A 26797-nucleotide genomic window follows, 5' to 3' on the forward strand; every position below is an offset into this window, starting at 1 on the left:
CACACACACACACACACACACACACACACACACTGTAAGTACAAAGTATAGAAGAATATTTGAATAAACATAAAATGGGACATATGCCTGTATAGCCGTGCTGTATGGACACACACACGAATAGGAAGACACACAAAAACAAACAAATACTGCAATCGGAAGTAACCGGGCCGTCGGGGCAGAGCTACGCTGTTGCCAGGCAACCAGGTGATTCCTCTAAAGAGCCTCTCCATGGGAGATTCCCTCGTTTGTGTGAGGGCATTCACTTGCTTGTGTGTGTGTGTGTGTGTGTGCGTGTGTGTGTATGTGTGTATGATCGTGAGTGTTTGTTTGTAAGTGTGTCCAGTAACTTAGTGCTGACACAGTGAGCGTACAATGTTCTGGGATGCGACCATGGTAACAGCCCAGCAGGCTACAGAAGAGCCTGGTTCATGGCATTTGTAGTTTTTTCTTCTTTTCTTTTCCTCTTGGTGTACATTTTATTTATTCAGCAATTATGTATTTATATTTTATAGACTACACAGAGTGCTGACGGTGGCAAATACTGACAGACGTGCACAGACAAAAGCACGCACAAACACAGGAGCACACATACACAGGGACGCACACATAGAGTCATAAGGAGTGGAAAATATTCAATTTGGAAAGCCTTGACAAATCCCTGAGGTGCTGCTGACGTGTATGCATGCTTCGGAGTATTCATAGCTGCTCTCACACACACACATGCTACAGTGCTGATAACTACACGTATACACACACTCACACCTTCACGTCTAGCGTTACAGCAAAAGTGGATAGAGGTTGAGGCAGAGACTGAGAGACACGGAGTGGAATAGGAGGTGAAGACAGACGATGAAGACAGAAACAGAGCGAGGTTCGGGAGGTGACTTGAGTTTTCACTATTTGTGACTCCTTCTGCTGTATAAATGGAGGCCAGTAACAATGCTACTGACAGGCGACTGTAACCCTGGAGATTCATTAGGGCTTGTCACTATGGAAACCTCCAATCAGGGAAAAATGTTAGCCATCTTTTCCTACAGCTAATGGGTCCAAGGAAATACCTGAAGTCTTCCAAACACACACGCACACACACACGCACACACACACACACACACGAACATGCACAACACTGACCTTCTTCCTGTCTCCCTTGTGTTTAAACATAAAGTAAACATCTAGGCGCTAGGTGCCTTGTAGGTACAACGGCTTTGAGAAAGTACAGAGCCGAAACACAAACAGACAATGTCTCTCTCACACTATAAACAGAAACACACTCATGCTCACAAACGCACAAACGCACACACGCTTGCAGTGCTTCAGGTGCACTCCCGGCAGTGAAGGATATGGGTGGCAGACAGCTCGAAGGCACCAGGAGCGGGGTGGGCTGGTTTGGGTCAGAGCCAAAAGAACCACTGGTGCAAGAGTGGGGTACGGCAGCTCCTCCTTTTCCTCCTCCTCCTCCTCTTCCTCCCCGTCCTGTTCCCTCTCCCCTCCCTCAACTGACACATGCACCTTCTCCCCCTCCTCCTCCTCATCCCCTTCCTCCTGCGTTGGTCCTCTGTGCTGCTCATGCAGGTCTGGCTCCTGGGTGCCCGTCATGGCCGTGCTGTAAACAGCCTGAACCTAAAAGAGGGCGCGGGGGGGGGCACCAGGCAGACTGTTCAGGACACAGCAACATATGGATGCATGTGCATGTATTTGTGTGAATGTGTGTGTTTCTGCTGTGCTGCCTTGCGGCTGGCACTGCAACTCCGCAAAACAAACCGGAACTGCACCGACTGTCAAGCCTGCCATCCTGTCCACGAGGACCCTTCACCCTCTAGCAAAGCAGCATAAAAAAAGAAATAAAAAAAAAAGAAAATCCTTCTCTGTTTTTCTCTGAAACAATAACCGACCTTCAGGAGAAGAATCACAGCCAGCAAGCTGCCCTGCGCAGGAAATATAAATCTAAATAAATCCAAACAGAATGAACTAATAGACGTGAGGAAAGGTGCAAAGACAGAGTCAGTGCAGACAACAGGAAGCACATGGATCCCCCCCACCCCAGCCCTTTTAATATAATCCTACAGCTGTACAATTCAGTGATGACAACAGGCCATTACTGCTGTCTGTATGTCCAGATTGTTTTAATCCAGACCGGCTTTAAACAATCTGGACATACAGAGAGAAAATAGCTTAGACTGCCTTTTCATATTGCTATGAAAAGAATAAGGTGTGGGGTTGAGTACTGATTGTGCGGGGAGGGGGGGGTTCTCCACTCATGATAGTTAGTGTTACTTATATGTAAATTTTTCCTTCAGCTTTAATTTAATATAAAATCTCATCAATCACAGTGACATTGTCAATCTACTGCAGCCTGTGGTTAATTCTTATAAGTACTGACTGGAATTTCTTGAAGCATTTGAACATCATGTAGGAACTGTCAAATTGAATGATAATCTCAGTTTAAATTAAGAGCATGATCACAAGAGCGGATTCATTTCTTGGCTTCAAATATCTTTTTTTAATTTCATCACATTTTCTGCTTTATTGGGCAGTATGCAGTGGAGTTTGGCAGGAAAAGACGGGGAGTTGGAGCATGTATTGTCACGAGTACACAGCAAACGCTCCCCACTGGTCCACCTTGTGCTCATTCCAATGCTTATCGATCCCCTGAGATTCTGGCAAATTTATTCCAAAGCTATACCAATTTGTTATTAAGTGGAGCAAGAGCTGGATTATTTGGATATCTATCATAAAGAAGAATCGGGACAAAAGAAGTGTGGGCCAACCATAAGTCCATGCAGGCATATATATATATACGCTGCCTACCGTGTGACAGGACAACAGGAGAGCTGGCATGCAAGTTCACTGCGTGGAGAGGAGTGTATATGTGTGTGTGTGTGTGTGTGTGTGTGTGTGTGTGTGTGTTGATGAAAATAATGAGATTGAATCTGCCAGTATCCTTCGTTCCTGTGTTATTTTCATTTTGGGCACATAGCCTAGACTGCATGAGGAGTCCAGGGCCGCAGAGTTTAAGGCTTTTTGTTGTGAGTCAATAGTAGCTGTTGGGCAGACATCAATTAACCATTGAAAAAAAAAAGAAAGCTATTCTTCAACACACTTTAAAAAAAACCCACAGATGAGTCCTTTCAAAACATTTTAAAAACTCATTATGCCTCCCATGCTAGCAGCCAGGCCATGTGGAAATTAAATAATCCAAATGAATCTCAACCAGTAACCAGAACAAAATATATTCATACTTCCATAAGACCTCTGAAACCCATTAAGATTTATATTCATACAGTGCACTCATTATAAATGCATAATTTCCCCGCAAAAAATCTTTACCCAGAATTTACATCAGCTTAATGCTCAATGAAACCTGAGCAAACAATAAAACCTCCAGAAATTCAAACATTTTCTTTTAACTCTTAGTGTTATACATCCTTCTGAAGGCCAACCAGTATCATATATCGACGACATCTATGAGGCTATAGCATTCCCCAGAATTACTCTGGTTCGGAGCACTCAAACGAAAAACAGTCTAATTAATCTATAATCTATAATAAACTGTAAATTATATTTAACCAGAAATCTCAAAATAAGTCTCAGCATTTTGTGATCGGCTATTATATGATGTAAAAATACATAGGCCTACCAGAAAGTGAGATAAGGTCATTAACTTATGATATAGTACTACAGGCACTTTATAATTACCTGTGAAAATATCATTTTAATTCTTCCTCTTTGTGGAAGACACATCGCCATTGACAAAGAGCGACATCATAGGCATTTTTCTATTGTGCCACGGACATTCACCCAGCACCGTGCCCGGGACAGGAGAGCAAAGAAAAAAAGTACATTACAGCACAAAAACCAAAAACTTTGTCTGCCGTCCTTACCGGGGAGCAGCGTCCATCCACTAGCGTCATTCACTCCGGGTCCGCCGTGCGCCCTGAGCTCCCGGAGCCCTGGTGCTCCATCTGAGAGCAGCCCGCTGGTCCTCTGCCTCCTCCTCCTCCTCCTCCCCCCCTGCCGATATCCAAACTCAGTCCGTCAGTCGGGAGGAAGAAAAAGAGAGAGGAAAAATAAGAGAGGAATGTGACGCAGAAGTTTAAGCAACCGGGAAAAGTAAAGTTAAACAGGACCAAGCGGCTTCCCGTGCGTCTGCGTCCCCTCATCCGCTGGACACGCTCTGCGGTGTCAGGTACCGGAGTTCAGGCGCACCGGGGAGAGGGAGAGCCGCGTCAAGCCTGCTGGAGAGAGGACCGGAGATACTCGGGTTTTACCTTCAAAATAAGACTACCTAGTCCCGGAAGCTACACTTCATTCCTGAGAGATACTAGTAGTTTGATGAAATATCGGTTAAAATAAAAAACAGCTTACCGCAGCTTACCTGGTGGACTAACGTTAGTTTTAGTAGCTGTCACGGCTTTAAGCCAACAAATTCCTCTTTGAATTTGTTTTTTTTTTTTAAACAGTTAACGTTAGGTATATACTGCTTATAGTGCCTTTCTCACAGCTTTTAATGGTTAGTATAAATTAGAAAACAGTAACTTAGAAAGTTATACAGAATGAAAAAAACAGCATATTTATTGCTTTACTAACGTAAATTTTAAATATCTGCCTCAAACTCAACTGTTAGAAACAGGGCACTTGGTTGCCTTGACAACCCCGGATGATTAGCTGCTACTAGGCTAGACTACATTATGTAAGCATAATTAGGCAGTGTTTACTATCAATAACCCACTATTTGTAAGGTAAAGTATCTCATTTCATTCTGACTTTTTGATTTGATTGTTTAATTGCTGTTGTTGACCTGAATTACCTTTTTTTTTTATTGTCCTTATAGCTTCCATCTAGTGTGAAACTGCCCCATCATACAGTCTAATGGTGAGTGAATATGCAAAATGTGTTACTGTATCTAACTCCAGTAGGAGTTTTATTTTGAAAGTTGTAGCTGGAGAACTTTATTCTTAATTCTGGATAACTTGACACTGATGGAGCAAGTCAGAGCATGTGACTTGTCCCCTCTCCTCCTCCTCACAGTACACCCCATTCCCAATATCCTTTCTTTCTTTCTCTGCCTGGCTGTCTCACCAGCCAGCGACCCCGGACAGTGTGTGTGTGTGTGTGTGTGTGTGTGTGTGTGTGTGTGTGTGGGCGGAGGGTGCTGCTGTCAGAGAGATGATGCTCCACAGTCACACTCAGCAGGCATGTGGATTCACTAAACCCAAAGGTGTGGCAGAGCTCCAACACAATACCTTTAAATCAGCTATGTCAGGTTTCAGTGGACAAGGAGTCACTAGTGGCCGATACTGTACAACATAAAACAACGTATTCATAACAGTTCAAGTTGTTTAAACATATAATGTGTTTATTATTACTGGTGCATCCACATGTCATCAGCATTTTATTGTCTGGTCAAGGAGGATTTATTCATGTGGGTTTATGGGAGATGATTAGCAACTATAGCTGTCAAATGGGCCAAAATGTAGGCGTTTCCCCTCTGAAATGTAGTGGAAAACATATATAAATGGCATAAATATTTAAAGAGTACAAATACCTCAAAATTGTACTTGAATAACCTAGTAAATGTACTTTTGTTACTGTTCATAATTTACCTTCAGTTCATTTAAATCCATATTATAAATAATATGGGTTTTTTTTATGAAACCTCAAATCCAAGATAGATAGGTAGATTTTACAGCAGGTGAGACTAAGGTGATACCAACAAGGCAGAGAACGAAAAAAGCAAATTAGGCATTCTGAAAGTCTTCAAATAGTGCTGAAACTCAGCTACTGCTCATTTTTCTGGGGGCTCTATCCAATTCCCTGAAGCCCCCCCTGGCAGTCCCTAGATCCCACTTTGGGAACTAATATTAGTACTACAGTATACAGTAGGTCTAAGCAAACAGCTTTCAGGGAGTACTAGACTTAAATACTCGCTTGCTAATTTTTTTATAACTACATATGCCCTCTTAATATAATTTTCTGGGGATGTTTTGTTTGATGTTTACACTCCATTAGACAGAAAACAAGAGTCCCACGGTAATGTCTCTGAGAGGCTATAATGCTCATTACACGCTTGAAAACAAATTTGGATGGATTAAAAATAGACTGACAACTTTGATATTTTTAGAGCCTACTTGCGTGGCAATACATTTTAGTTTTGCAGAGGAAAGCTATGTTGTTGCCGAAATCAAAAGAGTTTATCCTCTGTGCAGTGGCCGTTTTCCGATAATCTCAGACTTAGCTTATTAGGCTCAGCTCTGCATTGTCAAGGTGTGTTCAAACCACACGTGAAGAAGTGGGTAAATTTGCACAATTAACGCAAGCTGAAAATATTATCAGTGTGTCAGATCAGTCTGTAGATAAAAACAGCTCATTCTAAGGTAATGAAAACACAATGATTTCTACAATATTTATATTTATGTTTTTATTAGTGTATAATCACCTGAATGTATTCCATTTCTGCCAATAGATCCTCCTAAATGTTGCGCACTGGACCTTTAAATTACAACTGAGGCTGATGGGAATGTAGTTTATAGTGTGTTTATAGTACAAACAGGTGATGAATTAAAACCCTTAATAAATGATTGGAGAAACATAACAAACAAAGGGTCACAAAATGGTTTACTGAGTAGAGTTTTAGGCTCTTAAAGCTTCTCCAAGGAGCACATAAGCTGTTTTTGTGGTGGGCCATTACCTGGCTGACAGACTTCATGTTGTTTTTTATTATAATTTGTCACTTATATCTTCTTATAACTTAAAGTGGACAAGTGGAAAGTCAATCTGCTTCATCCTTGACTTGGACTTTCAGACTGACAGACCAACAAATTCCCCACTGGTGTGGCTAAAAACGGAGATTAGATTTTCAGTCAGAGTAGGGAAACACCGTGCAATACCCAATCAACAGCAGACAGACTCCTCGCAGCTATCATAACTCTTACAGCAGCAGCCAGCAGTAGACATCAAACATTTAGTGTACAGTGTTTAAGTTATCTAGGACACATTCAACACACAAAAACTCACACACACCTCTACGGCTAACATCTTTCTCTCCCCGAGAAGAAATCTGATGAGCGTTGTTGGAAGCCCCTGTGTATGTGTGTTTGTTTCTCTGTGTGTACGTTGGTAGCAATCAGTTGTTATTGGGTCTCCCACTCCCACTCCCATTCCTTCCCCCCCTCCTTCCAGCTCGTCTCATCCTTCTCACACTTACTGTCTCGTGTAACTCATGCAAGACTCTTTCTGCTCCACAGGATCATTTCATGCATTTTTTACTCCAGCTCTGTCACTGTGGTGTGTTCAAATGATGGTTTACATTAGTCACTGAAACTGAAATACACACACACACACACACACACATACAGACGGGCAGAAATACATTTCCTCTGTTATCGGTTGAGGATGGGTATCTAGGCCAAACATTATTATCAGTGTGTGGTAGGCGCCCCTTGGGTGTGTTTCCATGGTGACCATCACATAACATTATATATGGGGATGTGTTTTATTCCATGCCATTGTCACGGATACACACACACACACTGTGGGAATCAATTACAGATCAATAATCCTGATCAGTTATTGAATTTGCCATGACAACCACCTGAGGGCACATCCTGATGCAAAGCGCAGACACATGCATACTGTACATGTACAGAAACACAGGAGCACGGTGACACTGAGCCTGCCTACTACTTTACTTGACCTGGTTACATTAGTAGTACAGGAAGAGGTTAAGAGAGCACGCGCACACACACACACACACACACACACACGCACACACAGCATGGTCAACGGTGTCGGTGTCAGCATCTTAAAGTTTCAGTTTTCAGAGCAGGGGGACAAAGGAGACAACAGTAATTATCCGTCTCTGTTGACTGTAAATTTGTCTTTTTTCTGCCTCTGTCTAAATGTTACCTGGCACATAATAAATAATTACAGGGTATATACAAGAGAGCAATCAGAAGAGTAGGAAAAACAAGGTAACAATACTGATGTTTTGAGAAGGTATGATATATTTAATTCAAAATTACTAGTAAAGAAATACACTGTGATAAGTATAGTATGAGATGTTTAAAGCTATAATTCTTGGGTGTCATGTGGTGTTTGAAGATGTTAATCAGGCGTTTCACAGCTTTGTGTCCAGGCTGACATATCTTTGCTATTGGATGGATTGCCATTGACATTCATGGTCCCCAGACAAAATTAACTAATTAGGAATGACTGACTTTGGCGATCCTCTGACTCTTCCTTTAGCGTCACCAGGATGTAGACATTTGTGATTGGTACAGTCATTGATGTTCCTCTCAGGACAACTTTGGTGATGAACTTTTCATCTAGCACCATCATCAGGGCAGAAATTTGTCCCAAGCTTGGTTTTTGATCAAATTCCTACAAAAGGAATAACTTACCCAAAATCTGCAGCTGTATTTTGTGTTTGATGCTAATTACTTGTACACTGATTACACTGACTCTCAGTGTTGTTATATATACTACAGTATATGGTACACCTAGCTAAAACTAATGCAGTCTTATACAACAGTCGTGCAATAAATCCTATCTTCATGAAGGTTATAATGTTTGTTTTTTGTTGAAACTTTAGAAGGGTACTGATTCAACTTTATGATCATTTTGGGAAACTCAAGTTTGTGGTGTATTACATTATACTGAGAAGTGTTTCTCATATTTCGTGTACCCTCATTGATATAAATGGGTTATCTGCCATATTACCCTGTAATGATATTACCATGCTGTCTTATTATTGTATCTGTAGTCTGTAATTGAATTTATTAAGTCTCTCTTAAATACAAAGTTGTTACGCCCTTATTTCCTAACTTCTTCTCTTCTTACCATGTCCCTAAATGTGCCCTCGTACGGACACCCAGTAATGTTTTATTGATACATGTATGTGCGTGTATGTGCAAAACATTTGCACGTCTAAACTAAAATGTTACTGAATTTGTAGTCACAGTAAGACTTTCATATAGAAAGTTATTGTTAGAGCCACAAATCCAAGACACCAGTAATTTCTTCACCAACATAATAGGCTGCTCATACTCATATGTTGCTATATTTTAGACAAACAACTGGAGGGATTCTACCATGCAGCAACATTTCTGACTCATCCTTTTTATTAGTTCCAGGAATCATATGAATCTGTCAGACAATGCATTTCCACACTCCACTCCTCTCTCTCTCTCACAGCTTTTTTTTTCACTGTGTTTGCAAGCATAAATGCACAGTGGTCCATACAAACGCATGGGCAGCCATGCACACATAGCCAGCCTCTTCCATACACATTACATTTATGACAGAGGATAAGAGAGAGTTAGGTTGCAAACCAGTCAGTGGAGAAGCATCTTTTCTGACAATCGGCAGAAGTGAAGTTGCTTAGCAACCTTTGGCCTTGATGACAGGATATGATGTCATGCTTGTAAGACAAAACACAAGCAGACACACAAACACACAGGCAGAGAACAGGTGCACACATGCACACACACGTGTGGACACCCAGACACACGTATGCAGAGTGAACCTTGCAGGATGGTAGATGGAAGCAATAATGAGTTGTGAAGATAATCTGGGCAGGGGTTAAAACAATATATTAATCTTCTCTAATGGGCTCACTGATCTCTGAATCCATTAAGGATGACCTTACATATATATATACACACACACACACACACACACACAAACACACCCATACAATGCATGGACTTAGCAGAGAATGTGCTTTTATGTACTGCTGTTTGAGGAGAAAATACATCTGCTGCTCTCTCATTTCTCAGTGTTCCCTCAACTCGTCTGTGAACCCATCTCCTGCCTTCAGCCTGTTTTATTTGTGATCCACCAGTCACGCCATCTCTCTGACTAGGTACACACACTAACAACATGCACACACAGACACACAAACACAATGAAGCTTATTGCTGTGTGCTCTGGGAGAATGAGAGAGAGGTACTGACATGTAGAGCTGTATTTTTGGAGCTGAGACATATAAGAGAAGATTTTTATTGTTTATCTGTTTCCCTTCTATGTTAAAAGTTGTAGGACTTACAGCTCCACACAGTGTTCAGTCTGTCTCACTGCACTCGTTTCCTTTTGGGACGTTTTGTTTTAATTATTCATGTTTATAAAGGAATGGGCTGCCAAAGACCCTAAAACTCACCACTCTGTCAGAGGAACTGCTTTCGAGGACATACTCCATCCTCTCTGATCCAGTTATTTTCAAATATATCTGATTCGCTGAAGTACATCTTTGTTCTTTTATCACCTAATATGTCTATATATTTGTCCTAAATGTACTTTGGGCTTCTTGTAACAAATTTCAACAGTAGCACATAGGGAAAAAAAATGAAAAGGCCCAGACATTATGTCCATGTTGCTGTAACTGCATGGGAAATAACACATAGAAAAGTCTGTTTGACTTCTTAATTAACAAAAATATATAAATAGCAAATTTTAATTAGTGCAATGCACCTGTGTTTACACACTGATAGATGGTGGGTGCACAGAGGAGCAAAATGTGCACTGGAACGCAGGAAACTAATGTATCGTGACACACAAATGACAGCCCAACTAATTAAATTCAGGTCTCAACTAGTAACATGAGTGTTATAATATTAAGAGCACAGAAAAAGGTGCAATATTCACAAGGAGCGAAAGCAGAAAGAGGAGCCAACTGTCTGTTGACAAAGTTTTAAGGTGATATTCACTGTCAAGTTGAGTTAACTCTTCTAAGATTAGAGGTCAAAACAGACATCATAGATAAACCTGTATATGAGCATGTGTTCTCCAGTAAGACGATTGCACCCTTAGTTACTGTAAAAAGTGGAGCATAGTTTACTTTACACTGCGGTCAATTCTATATTCTAATAAGAATAAACACCACTGTATTGTGTTGGGATGTTGCAAAGCAAGTTTTATCATCACTTCAGTAGGTGAGATTTCATAATCACCTTCAGCACTTTTATTGTTATCCACCGTTTAAGTAGCTTACAGCCACTGTTGGTTTACAAGGGTCAGTACCAGTTGAATTGAGGAACTTATGTGAACCCTGAGTTAACTTAACGGTTATTAATGTTGGTTCTGATTAAATATTTAAAGATACTGTAGGATATTTATTAGCCACAGCCCAGATGAATTCAAGGTTACACTGTGTTCATGAAAATTTTAACAGACAATATTTCTACGTGTGTGGGTTGGGAGAATCTTTTTACTCCATATAAACTTATACTTAAACATTGTTTTATCATTATTTGTGTTGAAAAAAAGTGCTATATAAATAAAGCTTTACTTACTTACTGTTACGAAGACCTGAAACACTTTAATGTTGCACTCAAAGGTTAAAGATTCAAACACATAAAATACTCCAGAGACTTTTTCATGAGGTCAAAACATTTTAATTAAAAAAACAGAACAACTCATTTGTAAGAACACTAGTCCTCCAACATGTCCCAATTCTGTCACATTTCACTTTCACACCGACACACATTCACTCACTCAAACAACGTGATAGACAGCTACTGCACCTTTGGAACAAAAACATGCAGACTGATTTTCCATTATTAATAAACACATCCTAAATTTATACAATCCAGTGTAGCACGGATGCATAAAGGTTTGTTTTAACTTAAAAGGACCATATTGGTGATTTTGCAAGTGTTAGCACATTAAATCGCAAATACTGTACTGCTGACCATTCCCAAGAGTTTTATACTTTCCCCAGGTAGCTACTGCAGCTATCCATGTTAAATTCGGTAGGAAAATCAATTTGCAAAGTCTAACCTTGCTCAGATAGGTAATCCATCTGGACACATTTTTTCACCTTCATTTTAAATTTACATGAACTTGGACCACAATATCAAAACAAAACGCTGTACTGGTATGAACTGAAAACAATGGCTGCATAAGCATGAGATTATAAATGTTGAAAATGGTTAGCAGTAATCAAAATTATATATTTTCTTGAGTTAACGTGCTAAAAACATGCAAAACCACAAGTACAGTTCTTCAAAAAAGAGCTTACAACAGCCCTCATAGCGATGAAGGTTATTCAGCCTTTAAGCCTTGAACAGCACGCAGGGATGTGAGCAAAATAAACTCAGGAAAAATTATTGTGTGAAGCAACAGTTAATCTCTATTTACAAATTAATCAGAGGCAGAGAAACAGCAATTCCTCCTCTACAAAGAAGCAATCACATCCCTGAGTACAGTAATTGTTATTCCAATCATTTAGATTGACTGCTGTGTGATCCGTTTTTATCATAAAGTCCTTTCTGTCGGCTCTAGGTTGATCACAGTAGTGCAGAACAGCATTTTTCCTGACCCAAAGTCACCAAAGACGCTCACATTGAAGATTAAAGAAGCCTCGGCAGCAGTCGTAATGCTGCAATCCAGGCACAACAAAGTACCGTGTCAGTTTCTGCAGTGAAACTGAGTGTTAGAATAACAGCCAGACAGCCCTTCTTCAGATTCACGGACAATCAAAGACACACATTTCATCCATTCCCTTAGAGTGGCACATGGAGCAGCATGCCAGTGTTAGCTGATATTTGTAGGTACATCATTATCTCCTTATTAACAAAGCAGCAGTCCTAGCTTAGCCCCCTGTTAGCATGGAGCCCCTTCCTCTGCAGTCTCCAGCTTCTCCTCCTCTTCATCTCCATCTTTGCCTTTGTTCTTTTTGTGTTTCTTTTTCTTGTGTTTGTGCTTGTGCTCCTTGTGTTCCACTTCTTTGTCCTGGCCGCTGTGCTTCTTGTGCTTTTTGTGTTTTTTATGTTTCTTGTGTTTCTTCTTCTTCTTGTCCGCTGAGGTGGTTCCCGAGCCACTGTGGATGCTCAGGCTGGGGCTGTGGGAGGCTTGGCTGAGGGACGGACTTGGGCTGCCACTCCTGCCTCGCTCCGTGTCCGAGCCTTCGCCTTCGCTGTAGTCGGGCACAAAGGCTGCCTCATCGGTCTCGCGACCCAGGTCAGAACACAAACGCTGTCTCCTGGGCTCTGGGCCACGACTCTCCTCTCGTCCTCCTCCACCTCCTGCTCTCTCCTCCTTTCCTGTCACACCTCGGCCCTCCTCTCTTCCCCCTCTCCCCTCCTCTCTTGCTGCAGCTCTCCCTTCCTCCCTCACAGTTTTTGTTTTGGTTGGTTTGTCAGAATTTATCTGTGCCGCCCTGCCACCTTTACCCTCTTCCCTCGGTGCTCTCCCTTTCTTCTCTTCTCTCACTACTCCTTTCCTCTCCTCCCTTGTGCCATCCCGGCCTTCGTTCCTGACAGCTTTAGGGGCTTCATTCTGCACCTCTCTGCCTCGACCCCTCTGCGGCACTGGTGAGGGCTCCTTGGGTGCACTAAGACCGTTTTCCTGGCCTTCTTCGTCATCTTCTCTCTCCCATTTGGAGCGAGGAGGAGGCTGAATGAGCGGTTCCTCCCTGGCCGGGCTGGGTGCTGGGCTGATACTGGGGCTGCGGCCATGGCTGTTCACAGGGCTAGATTGGGGCTCGGCAGATTTGGAGGATACACTCTTCTGGTCTTTGTCTGAGTCCCGCTTTGTTTCTTGAGTTGACCTAGAGCTGAGGAAAAAACAGACATATTTGGTACGGAACCAATTTAACATTGCACTCCTAAAACACTGTTGGAGTTCAAAACAAAAATGGTCAAAATTAATGTAGTGAGAGGATGTAGAGATATTTTAATTTCACAAATTCTTCTATTTGTGAAAACCTGCAGCCTATATTACCCACAATGCAACTTGACCCCTGGTTGGTTGCTTGGTTGGAGATGTGGGTGTGTTCTGCTGGTAGCAGCTTATGTAGCCATGAGCCACTAGCAACTAAATGTTTAACTATTTTTTAGATTTAGTCTCAACACTAGTTAAAAAACGTTACCCAGCAAGACATTCAATGCTACTGACAGGGACTGAGTTTTGATATCCATTCCTAAAGAACAGCTACAGAAAATGTCAATTCATGTATTTCCTATTGCCCTGTTAGCTATCAAAAGCTGACAGGAAATAAACTCACACAAAACATGTCCTAAAACAGTGGACAAACTCACCTAGTGGAGCCCAAGTTGGGGCTCGTCAGAGCCTTACGGTTGATCCTGGGTCTGTTCTTCACAACAGACTCTGCACCATCTTTCACTGCAAGAGAAGGAGGGGGAGGAGAGGAAACGAGTTTAATCAATGCTTAATTAGACACACGCATTGGCACAAGACAAAATCAGAGTTATCATCTCGCACACATACAGAGATTCAAATTACCTTCTTTGTGAGCAGCAGCTGGTTTTTCTCCTGAGGGGACAGTCCTCTCTGTTCTGTCCTTGGACACACTCCTGGGAAATGAGACAATATAATTACATGTATTAACAACTGTGTTTACAGAACCACTATAAGTTACCTCTATATCATGCTTTCTTTCAATCATGGATATGGATGGTGGTTTGACAAGCAGCAGGGAAACAAATGTGACCGACCTGTCAGATTTAGCAGCTCTTTCTGATCCCTCCCCTTTCTCCTTAGACGATATGCTTGGTTTCTCCTGATGGTCTACCACTTTCTTGGTGATGGCTGATTTCTCTCCGATGGTCATTTTATCCAGAGAGACAGATCTTCCTCCTGCACTTCCACCGCCGGAGTTCTTTCGTTCTGTCCTCATCGACCTCTCTCCTTCAGCATCTCTCTCTACTGTAACTGCTACCTTTTGTGAACCCGACCCAGAGACTCTGTCCCTCTCTCTATCAGACGCCGTGCCTCGGTCTCTGTCGGATCCTGAAGCTCTGTCTCGGTCAGATCCTGAAACTTTGTCTCGGTCAGATCCTGAAACTCTGTCTCGGTCAACTCTGTCTCGGTCAGATCCTGAAACTCTGTCTCGGTCAACTCTGTCTCGGTCAGATCCTGAAACTCTCTCTCGGTCAACTCTGTCTCTGTCAACTCTGTCTCTGTCTGATCCTGAAACTCTGTCTCGATCAACTCTGTCTCTGTCTGATCCTGAAACTCTGTCTCGATCAACTCTGTCTCTGTCTGATCCTGAAACTCTGTCTCGGTCAACTCTGTCTCGGTCTGACCCTGAAGCTCTGTCTCGCTCTCTGTCCACTCCAGAGCTTCTGCTCTGCTCTCTGTCTGAGCCCTGCAGTCTCTCTCCAGCACTTCCTGGTCTCTCTCTAGAGACTCCCCTCTCAGCAGATGCTGACCGCTCCTTTCTTCCAGCACCTTCAGCTGTACTGCTGGGTCGGTCTCCTTCAGAGATGTTAGCAGCAGCTGTTCGGTCTGAGGTGGATGTAGTCTTCTCAGAACCCGACAGGGCTCTGTCAGAGGTTGCTGTCTCAGTGCTGCCTCTTCTCCCCAGATCTCTGTTTAACTTGATACTCCTCTGGGGCAGTGGAACCTGAATGTGGATGAAAGCATATACAACATGTTACAAGGAGGTTAAATCAGAGAGAGTCTACACTTTTATGGCAATGATATGTTCTGAAATAATAATCAACTAACAACTATTTTTAATTATTTATCAAATAAAAACACCAAAGATTCTCTGGTTCCAGCATTTCAAATGTGAGGGTTTTCAGTTTCTTAAATAATTGAAATGTGAATGGTTAAGGTTATGGACTAAAGAAAAATGCATTAAACTTAAAAAAATATTTGATTATCAAAAAATTAAACATTAGCTGCAACTTGGTAAATACAAGAAAGCAACTGATTTAAAATTATTGCAGATAAACAGATCGGTAAATACCGTCTCTAAAAACCTTTCCTAGTGTTTCAATAAACCCACCTGAAGCTCCCTTAGAGATCTGATGGATCCTCGATCTGTGTCTCCGCGACCCATCTCACGGCTCCCTGGTAGGGGAAGAAGACCAGGCCTGTCTGAAGAGGGTGGGAGTCTATGGAGTGGGGGCTGATGGGACATATGCGAGTGGGAGATGACATCACCTCCAACCCCGAGCCCATCTATTCTCCTCAGCTTTCCAGGAGGAGGTCCGAGTAAAGAACGACCCTCCTCTCCCATCCTCCTCCGACTGTCTACTGGGGAGGCTGGTCGGTGGAGGAGTGGGAGTATGTGTTGATGGGGGATGGGAAGGAGACCACTGCTCTGTGGAAGATCTCTCCTCCCACGGATGTCGTGGCCCGGTCGAGGGCCGTCATGAAGAGAGGGATGATGTAGAGGCAGGCTCTGGGGGGACAGTAAAGGGGTCTTCAGCAGGGGAGGCCTCACTGCGGAGCTTTTACCCTTTTCCTTTTTAGGGGTAGTTGAGTTGGAGGCATCTTCTGGTTTGGCTTTACTGGTCTTTATCGGTTTAGCGACAGAAGAGGAGGAGGAAGATGAGGAGTCTTTCTTTTTGGTCACCACTACTTCCGCCGTCTTTTTCTTCACCTTGTCACTCTTCGCCTTTGTGCCCTCTGTCTTCACTTTAGCTTTGACCTTTTGACCTTTTGAATCTTTCTTAGCCTTATCCGACTGAGTCTTTGATGTTGACTTGGTTGAGGGCTTAACAGGTGCAGCAGGGCTTTTAGAGGCTGGGGCTTTAGTGGTCGCAGTGCCAACCGGAGGCTTTGAGGAGATGGGAGGCGTTTTAATGAGTGAAGGGATTTCGTCCATTGGTTCGTCTCTGACAGGAGTTGCATCACCTCTGTCCACTGACTGGTGCGATGTTTCTGAATCCTCCCCAGTCTTCTTCTTTTTTACTTTCTTTGTCTTCAGGACTTTAGCGCTGGACTTGGTCCCTGATGAGGAAGAGGATGGAGGATGGTGAGGTGGAGCGCCTCTCTCGTCTCTCCCTCTTCTTCCTCTGCCCTGGGGGGAGTAATCTCTAGATAATGGGGACATTCTGTCCCTCTCCCTGTCCCTGCTGCCACGACCTCTGTGATGCAGCGATGGATGTTGGTTGTCATAGTCTTTGTAGTATTTGTTGTACCAGTCTGCATACTCCTTCTCCCACTGTCGGTACCTTTCTCTTTCCCAGCGATCATGGCCACCAGGACTCGGACCCTTCAGTTCATATGGTGCCAGCTCCCGAGGAGGTGGCTTTCGTCCACCAGGGCTGCGGCTCCGGAAGCCACCAGGAGAGCGAGACCGTGACCTAGACCTGTAGGGTCCTGCTCCTTCTGGTCCCTCCCATCCTCCTCCCCCCCGGAGGGGGGGGGGAGACCGTGGTGATCCAGAGCGCCGATATCCATATGACCTCGAACGAGAGCGGGACCTTGTCCGGGAGCGTCCATAGCTGCGTCCATTGCGTCTAGAATAGGGGGAGCGGGGATAAGACCGGCCATGGGAGCGTGAGCGGGAACGGGATCGACTGGGAGAATAAGAGTAAGACCTGGATCTTGATCTGGATCTTGATCTAGAACGAGAGTAAGAACGGCTGAATGGAGAGCGACTGTATGACCGCGACCTAGAAAAATAAATGGTTGAGAAGACCAGAAGGAAACAAGGGGAGAAAGAAAGCAGATTTTACGCAAAAATGTAACAAATGGAAAATGGCAATGTAACAAGGATGCATGCGTATGCATATGTAATTAATTTAATAACTACAACCCATTTTAATACAACATCTTAATGAAGTTACCTGGAATAAGACGGTCTCCGTCTCTTTGGCGCATTTCTGTACTTCATAAGCTCTTTGTGGAAGTCTTTAGTAAATTCATCCAGTTTGGATGTAACACTGTGGACACAGACAAAAAGAAAAACTTTAAAGACTACTCCAGTTTTTATCTTACTGAATCCCTTACTAATCCCAAACCAGAGTGATGTTAAGTGTAAATTCCACATAAGTCATTAGCTGCCTTTATAGCGGTTTAAAGACCCAAAAAGAAAAAGAAACGACTTACTTGTCCTGCCGGTGGTGGCGTTGTCTGTAGAAATCTTCCTTAGAGAGGGGGGGCTGAGAGAGGGAGGGTGGAAGAGGGAGAAGAGGGGGCTGGGCACCAGGGGCAACCCAAGGAGGATTGAGCACTGGTGGTCCAGGGGCATAGACAGGTTGTGGCTGGTAACTGATGGCAGGGGGAGGAATAAGGCTAGGACCAGAGGTGTACGGAGGGGGGTAGGGCTGAAGTGGGGGCGGGTACAGAGAGGGAGCTGGGAACACCGGAGGAACAGGTGCAGGAGGTGGAGCTGTCTGGAGGTGAGGGGAGGGGTGCTCTCCTCTACCTCTGAAAGACCTGGTACAAAGAGAGGGGGCAGAAACCATTGTGAGAACCACATATTACAATACAAAGTTGTGATGGATTAGATAGTCCCATAGACCTTACCTCTCCCAGTGTCTGCCTCCCCCCCTATGAGAGTGGTGGGGCCGTGACTGGTGACCTAATTGAGCATAGAGACAGTTTGTTAGTGGCTGAATGTCTTTCCTTCAAGCTCACTTAATCTCCTTAAATAACCTAAATTAAACCTCTTACCTGAAGGATGAGGCGGCCTCACCGGTGGCGGGTGGCCAACAATACTTAAATGGTAGTTCTGTGGGAGAAATGTAGTTACCTCATCAGTTTCTCAGGTTCAGGGATACAAAACTATGTGCAAAGGACATTCAAAAGTCTGCAGATTTTCTGTTTAACTTGGTGCAAAATAATAACAATAATAATAATAATAATAATATTAATCCTTTCCTTTAATATGCAGCCCTTCTAAACAGTGAAATTCAACCATTAACTAGTCAGAGAGAATATGAAGTTATTCTGTTTTACTATAGCTTTTAGACGCTTGTCAACAAGTAGATAGGACGTGTCAATAATTAGTCAATATTTAAAAAACAAACTAAGGTTATTACAGTATAATAGTAATAATATACATTTATTTTCCTCATCACATTTGTGCAATTGTAAGATTAATATTATTGGTTATTGCATCTATATCAGCCACATCAGCTCTCTTAGCCATAAATTCAGCCCTAACAATATTAACAATGAGCTTGAGTTGTCAAATTTATTTTTCATCAGGTGACTGCAGAAAATTAGCCGTCACTTATTTCTTTAGTCATGTTACTTGTGAGGATATCTGGCAGTACACCTTTAACTCAGGCGATGAAAGCAGACTCACCTGTGATCCACTTTCTGGGGTTCCCGATGAGTCTGGTGTCACAGTGGGTTCTGGATCTGATTCTCTAAAACATAAACAGACACATACGATCAATTAAAAGGGCTCTTCCCTTCAAACATCACTTCTTTAGACACTATCTTAGACTCAACTTACCCTGGTGGGGGAGGTTCACCCTGGCTGGTGGAACGCATAGGAGAATGGTGATCAACAACAGGTGGAGGGGCTGGTGAAACATCTTGTCCTTCAACGGCAGCATGAGGAGGAGTTGGAGCAGAAGGAGCAGCAGGAGCAGCAGTAGTAGCAGCAGCAGAAGCAACAGGTGCAGGGGGCGGGGCCTGTGCCGGAGGGGCAGTGGAGGGTGCGCTTGTAGAAGGGTGAGTGACATTGGCTAGAAGTGGGTCCTGTTGTCTTGAGTGCAGAGGCCTGAGCAACTGGGGGCGTGGTGGAGGCGGGGCTGCATTTTGGAGCTGCTTGCGCACATGTTTGGTGTATCCAGTCTCATTCTTAAAATTGTTCACAGCCTGCAGGAGGGAAAAACAGATCATTTAAAAATAAATAAATAAATAAAATAAAATACATGCTTTTTTTCTAGTTTTGTTAGTGTTGAGCTTTTAACTCAAGTAAACTTAATCAAACAAAGCAAAACATCAAAATGCATGCATTTGAAGGGGTTACCTGTCGAAGAAACTTGTTGGCAATGAGATTATCCGGTGAAACATCTGACTGTTTGCATGTGAAGCAGATGTGCTCCTCTGAGTCCAACAAGGTAGTCCTGATACCTGAAAACAAACAGTCGCTAATAAGGCAAAACCACACTATAATAACAAAACCAGTAAGTATTTACACTTTTATGATAATGTAAATATTTAATGAAAAGAACTCCTCCCTCAATCTGCCTCATCTACATATATTTTAGAGCATGGTTTTCTACTAGTTTTCCAGAGACTGGGCGTGAAATCATTCCAATACACAGGAGCAAGATAATTTCCAACATTCAAAAGCTAAAAATTCAACAGCTACTCAAAATTAATAAAGCGTGTCCTGGGGCTGTAGTGCTCTCAAGAGGCCACTGCTGGATAAATGAGTATTTCTGCCATTTCCACAGTGGGTTTTCCCCTAAATGACTGTTGAACAATTGTACAGTATGAGAAAAATATGAAGTGGAACCAAAACACATTCAATAATATATTGGAGCTAATTTTGGGCTTGGCAAAGACTAGTTTTGACTTCCTACTTTTTTGATTTGTATTAATTTTGTGCCAATTTAGATTTGAATTACTAATGTGTAGTACAAGTAACAACTCACAATCATCGCAGTAACTGTTTCCACAGCAGGGTATAACTACAGCATCAGTCATCAGGTCATTGCAAATGGGACACAAGAGTTCATCTGGGATCGGGTCTGAGTCATCCTCAGATGATGACTGGTCATGTGGAACAAACGGAGGACGCTCCTTCTTTCCCTGTGCATACGCCTCCCTGTATTAACAGAGATTCATTTTTATAAGCAAAAAAAAAAGCAGTAAACCTATTGTGGACACATATAAACTGGGTTATGACAAAGACAAATTTGACACTACTTAAGGTGGTACATAAGTATATTGAACAGTGTGTGATGTCCTTGGTTGACACGTACGCATCTATAGCAGGTATAGCGTATTCTCCAGTGCTGGTTAACATGGCTCCCTTGGTGCCTGGCTCTGCTTTCACCATGAAGCTCTGGGGAATGCCCTTACTAATCCTTACTTGCTTGGGACCCTCCACACTCTTATCTTGGACCTAAAAAGTTAAAAAGTTGTTAATAACAAAATAATTATCCAAAAAGCAAATATTATTACTTTAGACAGTATACTGCAATGTAGTTAAAGAGTCTCTGAAAATCAAATAATGCATGATAATTACCATCAGCAAAGGGCATTGCCTGATGTAGTGACCAGCCTTTCCACAACGATAGCAGGTATAGTGAGCAGGTGGAGGTCCAACTGCTTTCTTGGAGTAACTATAGAGACAAGTTCAATTATTCACTGAATGTTTAGTATACCAATTACTGAGCTCAAAACAAAGAACAAGTATGTGTATACTAACTGTATCGGGTCATATTCATGATTGGACTGAGACATCATGGCTTTAATCTTGTCCTCCTCTGATGCATTTGCGTCAACCAGGTTAGCAGTCTAAAACGCATAGTGGAGAGAGCAAATAAAGAGAAAAGAAGGATGTCAACCCCACAGGAATAAAATACATACACAAAATGCAAGTTAAATGTTTTCTGGAAGTACAGCCAGCATGTGTAGAAACAGTACCTTGGCGAGTTGGGCAAGTGACATAGAAGGAGAAGAATCAGTCTGCAGGAGAATCAGAGTACAGATATTAAAAGGGTTAACATGATATGTAATAGACATACAGTGGAAGATAAGAGCCCAGATAGTTCCCCACCACATCTGTGTCCATTCCCTTAGAGTCTCCATTTAAGTCTTTGCACCAAAATGAAAGCCTTTGATGAGTATTCGAAGTGCATGAAATACTGCCTGGACACGAGTGAGCATTTAAATCAAAACATGATTTACTAGGCTTGTGCTCGATGTTCTTCCCTCTGCTGACAGCATTGTGTCATAATCCTTTAAGAAAATCCTCGGGTTGTGTCTATTCAGAGCCGTTTGTATTAAAGAGATCGGAGTTCAGAGAATTAAAAAAAATTACACTAACAGCGATGTAGTAAGGTGACTTTAAAATGAAGGAGTTTTATGCCTATTAATTAACTACTTGTATACAAAATGCAATTATTGTGCATTTAGTTGCTAGTTTCAAAAACATTTACTTATCCTGAAGACTCAAAATCATTGAAATGACATCCGTCACTGTATGACAATCCTAGAGCGCTTTAACACTGCTTAACTTACTCAAACCACACTTCCGTATATACAAGTCTCGATCTACTTATATTCTGAGCCTTTAAGTTCTTACTATGGTAATGTCCAATGTCCAAGAGAATCTGCTTAAACACTTCAAACCTTGCACGCTATTTGGCCTTCATCAGCACATTCAAAGTATACACTACTGGCACATCCCTCTGTAGGGATAAAGCTTCTCCTGCTATGGTAGGGAGAGGGTGTATTTTCTCAAAGGAATACTTGACATTTAATTTTAGCATGCAGTTTTCCCTTCACCAGGCTGCAGTGATTTAAGTTTTTTTTACCAGCTTGTCAAAAGAGGTTGTCATAACTCTCATCAAAACCAGCTCAAGACTGCTTTCTGTAAACTAATGGGGTAGCAAGGCGTGGCGCCAAGCTGTTTCAATAAAATAAAGCAAACTGTGTTAAGTGTCAAATATGTAGAGCTAACAAGACACAACTGTAAAGCTGTTCTTTGAAAAAAAAAAAAGTGCTTGATGAAGAAAAAACGAAACTAACAAGAGTTGTCAAGTGTTCCTTCAAACTGTTCCCTAAAACAGCCCCTACAACACTACAGAGTGAAGGGTGAAAGCCAGCGGAGGGGTGTCTCTGTAATGCAGGCCGGGAGCCAATGAACCATGAGTCTCATGCACGGACAAAAAAAAATCATGTTTTACAACAAAAAAAAAAAAGTCTGCTCTGCCTAATTCTTGTAATAATTTTCTTTAAAGTAAATAAACTGGCAGGGTGGGTTGTCCAGCATGATATGCAGGGCTCGGAGGAAACACTGGGTATTGCAGAATGCTGTGGAGGGAACACACAGGGATCTGGTGAAAGCGGTTCTGACACTGAACCACTGAAGAACTTTATTGACAGGTTCTGCAGCTTACAGCTTACAGGACACACTACACCAGTATACGTCTCACTGCAGCAACCATGGAAGGCCTCCAGAGATTGACAAGATATTTACTTTTACTGATAATGTGTCATAGTACTTTGTGATCATGTCACAACATTATACGTCAGTGGCCAAGTCACAGCATCTCACTTATCAAAACTAGCTTTTTACTGATCCCCCAAACCACAGTTGTAACAATACACTTTGAACTAGTACCTGCATCTTTGTAAAACAGACAATTGGATATCTGAATTAATTCAAAGCATTTAACTCATTAGGATGAAACCTGTGAGCCTTTAAGGTTTAAGGGTTATGTGCAGTCCATACTCAATGCAGAATAGAACATCTTTATGATGAAATTGTACAGGACAAAACAATTGACATTGGCAAATGTTACTGAACAACAGACTTGAGTATATTAAGGTTTAGCAGGGTAAGCTTTCAAAATAAAAATCACTGGCGAGTCTCTTCCACTCACAGAACTTAAGTCTTGTAATTGTAATCAAAGTTAATTACAATAAAGCCCAGCCACACTTTACTTCGTCGGGTTCTTAAACCACATAATAAATAAAATATTTTCACAGAAAATAAAATGACAATGAATTATAAATACAAAAATACCATATTTTCCTTTTACAAACCCCTTTAAAATACAATTGCCTGGCCTGAAGCAGGCTACAAAACCATTTCATTATGAAATACAGTCATTAACAGTTTAAATGGTTTCTCAATCAATTATAAAGTGGCAACAGTTCGACATTTGGTCAGTTCAGAGCATTCAAAAACAATAGTGGCTAGTCTGTTGTTTCTCATCTCAACCTCATCTCAAAACTTTAATCTGCTAATTTCAAAACAGAAACACAGGGTTTTTAGAGAGAAACAACAAACTATTTTAAACTGTGGTAACTCCAGGAAACCCTCCCAGAAAGACATCAAATAACATATAGAGGTTGAGATCTCATCACAAATGTAGCCAACACACAGTGAACAGAAGATACACACAACTCAATTATTGTTGACAGAATGTTCTCAAGAAAGGTGACTAAAGCCAGAAAGAGGGGGAGAGGGAGAGAGGTGAGAGGAGGAGGAGAGTGTGTTGATTTTGGGTTTGTTTTACATACGGGTCTAGAAGATCCCACCACAGCTGTGTCAGAACGATCTCTGCAGAATCAAAACACAGGAGAGGAAGAAACCATCAGCTTTGGCATAACTAGACTGACGACAGGATCAAGTTTATTTATATTTTTTCTATAACTGTTTACAGAGACACGTCTGATCTATACACTAACTGTAGAAAACCTGATGTAAACCTATTTTCCAGTAATAATTTTATATTTTAAAGTATACATACACAATGAACGTCCTGCCAGCAGGTTTTACTCCACCAATCGGAGTGCGGCGGACGATCACGGACGAGTGTTTCGGGATGTGGGCTTCATCGTCTGTGTATTCTACAAAGAATGAGAAACAAGTGATGAGAAAACATTAAAATATGACTGCCAACACTACTACAGTATAAAGGCATCGTATATCTGTGACTTGGGTCAACTTAAAACATCACATGTATAAAAGTCAATAAGAGGTTTTACAGGTGGAGTCATAACACAAACTGCCAAAGCAATTTCCACCACATTAGATGTAGTTTGTAGGTTTGTTAGTTTACTATGATAATTAAATCTTTTAAAATAATAACGGTAACATAATATAAACTGATATAAATCTTTTTAGCATCTTATTTTAATTCATCACCTACTAGATTGGGTAAGCTGATACCCATAATATTAAACTGCATGTAACTACGATATTCACTCAGCATTATAACATATTTAGACCATTAAAAAAACAGTCTATTGGTATTAATTAGTGAAAAGAGTGATACTGAGCTGAAACAATCTATTGAAAAATCCACAAATATTTTTAAATATATTAAATAAGAGCAGAAATTCACTGGTTCTCGCTTCTCAGGGGTGTTTTTAAAATTAGTTTTATGGTCTTTTTATTCATTTATTTAGATTATTTAGACATTATATTGGGTACGGGGAATTTGCAATGGTCATTTTCCCCTACCTTATGATTTATAAAGACCACATAACAAACGGTACAACAATCTGTAAGACAGATTTGAGCCTGACTTTAACGAAGAGTCCTGAATTTGGTGCATCACAACATATATTCACACTTAAAACTCAACCTCATCAAACTTTCTATTCAAACAGGCGACACTGTCCGCCTGTCATTCACTCCCACTAACCCCCCAACAAATAATGGATGACATATTTTGTCACACATTTTGTAGTGTGTCAGCTGATAACGTACCTTCTCGCGTCTGCGCATTGGTGATCTGCAGGTCGCAGTCTGTGGCCTTGAGGCGCTCTCGGCCCATAATCTGCCTTTTAAGCTCGCTGAGGGTGATATGCAGCCCATCGAAAGTGACTGTGTTGTAGTCCAGTTTGGAAGAAAACTTATAGTGAACACACGACATTTTTTTTTTTTTTTTTTTACAGGTCTAAGCACTTAAAGTCAATCAAGCACAAGGAGAGAGAGAGAAAAAAAAAAAAAACACAGGCCTGGTATGATAACAAAATAAAACAGCGTCAACACTGAACACAGGAGGCTAAATCTGTTGATTTTAATGGGTAAACCTTCTTTATATTCGCTGAAACACTGTGGACAAATAAGAGGACTGAAATAAGGAAGGGTTCAGCTCGCAGATGTCGACAGATGAGTCCTTGTTATTGCCAAAGAAAAATAAGCGAGGTGCGAGGCCGGCGCGCCATTGAGCGGCGCAGTGTGCCTCTTCAGTTCTTTAAAGGTCCGTTAAAACACAACACGGTGCCACCAAATCCAACACAGTCCATCCAGCACCGAGGGGGAAACCCTATCACATGGATGTAAACGAGGCCAAGTCCGTCGTGAGTTGTCCTTGGTGGAAAGCCCCGGGCCGCCGCGCTGCAAGCCGCTAGGAGGGAGCTAGCAGCAGGCCTGGGGTTTCCAGTGAGTGAGCAGTCCGTGGGTGGGGGAATGTTGTTGCCTTTTGGTTGGAACAGTTCTTGTTTTTAAGTCAAGACAAAACACTACCGAGCTCAACAATAAAAAACAAAAAGAGAGAGAGAGAGAGAGAGAAAGAGGAAAATCCACAAACTGTGTCGGAGCTTCCGCAACGAGTCCACGAGTTTTATGTTATCGTTGTTTTCACCTCCCCAAAAAAAAAAAAAAAAAAAGAAATATAGTATTATTATTATTCTGAAAACTCGTAAATTAGCTCGTCACCTCAACACCACATGAAAACACTCTGCTAACAAAAGCTAACGGTTAAATGCTGCTATGCTAACAATGTTGCCCAAGTTATCTGACGGCTAAACGACACAAAACCCAGCAGTTACGCAGCCAGGACGCAAAGATTCCTCTTCGGTACGCGCTTATTTTCCATAATGAAACGTTGAAAGTTGTGTATCCAGATTAATCTTCAATTTTAATCCATATTAAAAAAAAAAGAAATCCATTTCGATGGTCCGAACTGCTTCTCTCCTCGCTGTTTCATCAAAATGGCGCTTCGACCGGAACCGGATGTATCCAGGGTTCTGCCAAAGAGTACACACGAAGGCAAGAGGGATAGCTTCCGTCTAACTTGTCGTTATTCTTTGTTATAAGCTGTAGGTGCTGATTTAGTGCATATGTCCTCTACTACTTCATAAATCAATTGATCCAGCTACAACAATTCAACTTTTATCCCAAATGTGTCGTTGTATCGCACATCCTAACCTTTATGTTGGCATTAGCAACACAAAGGGTTGCAGGATATATGTGAACTATCTTGGTTTCCTAGTGTTCTTTGGTTGTTTCCATGTTATTTTGTAAGGATCCTTGTTGTATCTTCAGTGAAGTTATACGGCGAATAAAACAGAAAGTAGAATCTCTACATACCCTCTTATATTATCTACTTTATATAACTCTACCTCTATCTATATAACTTTACTATTCCATATGGACGGACCG

At 41.9% G+C, this 26797-nt stretch overlaps 2 protein-coding genes across 3 annotated transcripts in view; both read right to left on the reverse strand.

The window, feature by feature from the left end:
• The window catches only part of LOC127355018 (voltage-dependent T-type calcium channel subunit alpha-1I-like), a 42188-nt gene extending 37966 nt beyond the window's left edge, over window positions 1-4222 (reverse strand). Inside the window, exons 1-2 of the mRNA XM_051385453.1 lie at window positions 3885-4222; window positions 1344-1623 (exon numbers count right to left, since the gene is read on the reverse strand). Coding sequence (XP_051241413.1) covers window positions 1344-1623; window positions 3885-3914 — 310 coding nt within the window. The 5' untranslated portion in view covers window positions 3915-4222. The remainder of the gene's footprint in view (window positions 1-1343; window positions 1624-3884) is intronic.
• Window positions 4223-11370: 7148 nt separating this feature from the next.
• LOC127355019 (E3 ubiquitin-protein ligase RBBP6) lies at window positions 11371-26355 on the reverse strand. 2 transcript variants are annotated; one of them, XM_051385455.1, is made up of 20 exons: window positions 25118-26355; window positions 24153-24252; window positions 23923-23962; window positions 21316-21357; window positions 21098-21186; window positions 20915-21011; window positions 20649-20791; window positions 20319-20491; window positions 19688-19791; window positions 19166-19533; window positions 19013-19076; window positions 18376-18433; window positions 18229-18283; window positions 17809-18138; window positions 17547-17642; window positions 15755-17321; window positions 14457-15367; window positions 14245-14315; window positions 14040-14124; window positions 11371-13555 (listed from the first exon to the last, which is right to left on the reverse strand). In XM_051385455.1, exons 1-20 carry the CDS (start codon window positions 25281-25283, stop codon window positions 12604-12606), a joined length of 5511 nt encoding a protein of 1836 aa, XP_051241415.1. In that variant the 5' UTR covers window positions 25284-26355; the 3' UTR covers window positions 11371-12603. The 2 variants fall into 2 exon arrangements, with proteins under 2 accessions (XP_051241415.1, XP_051241414.1); XM_051385454.1 differs by having other exon boundaries at window positions 15755-17372.
• Between the last annotated feature and the right edge of the window lie 442 nt (window positions 26356-26797).

This window comes from Dicentrarchus labrax, unplaced genomic scaffold, assembly GCF_905237075.1.
Source record: "Dicentrarchus labrax unplaced genomic scaffold, dlabrax2021, whole genome shotgun sequence".
Classification (NCBI taxonomy): Eukaryota; Metazoa; Chordata; class Actinopteri; family Moronidae; genus Dicentrarchus; species Dicentrarchus labrax.

Coding starts and splice junctions, on each gene's coding strand:
- LOC127355019 (XM_051385454.1), bottom strand. CDS start 25,283: ATGTCGTGTGTTCACTATAAGTTTTCTTCCAAACTGGACTACAACACA. Junction 21,012..21,097: donor CATGAATATGACCCGATACA/GTTAGTATACAC, acceptor TTGTCTCTATAG/TTACTCCAAGAAAGCAGTTG. Junction 18,434..19,012: donor CCCCAGAAAGTGGATCACAG/GTGAGTCTGCTT, acceptor TTTCTCCCACAG/AACTACCATTTAAGTATTGT.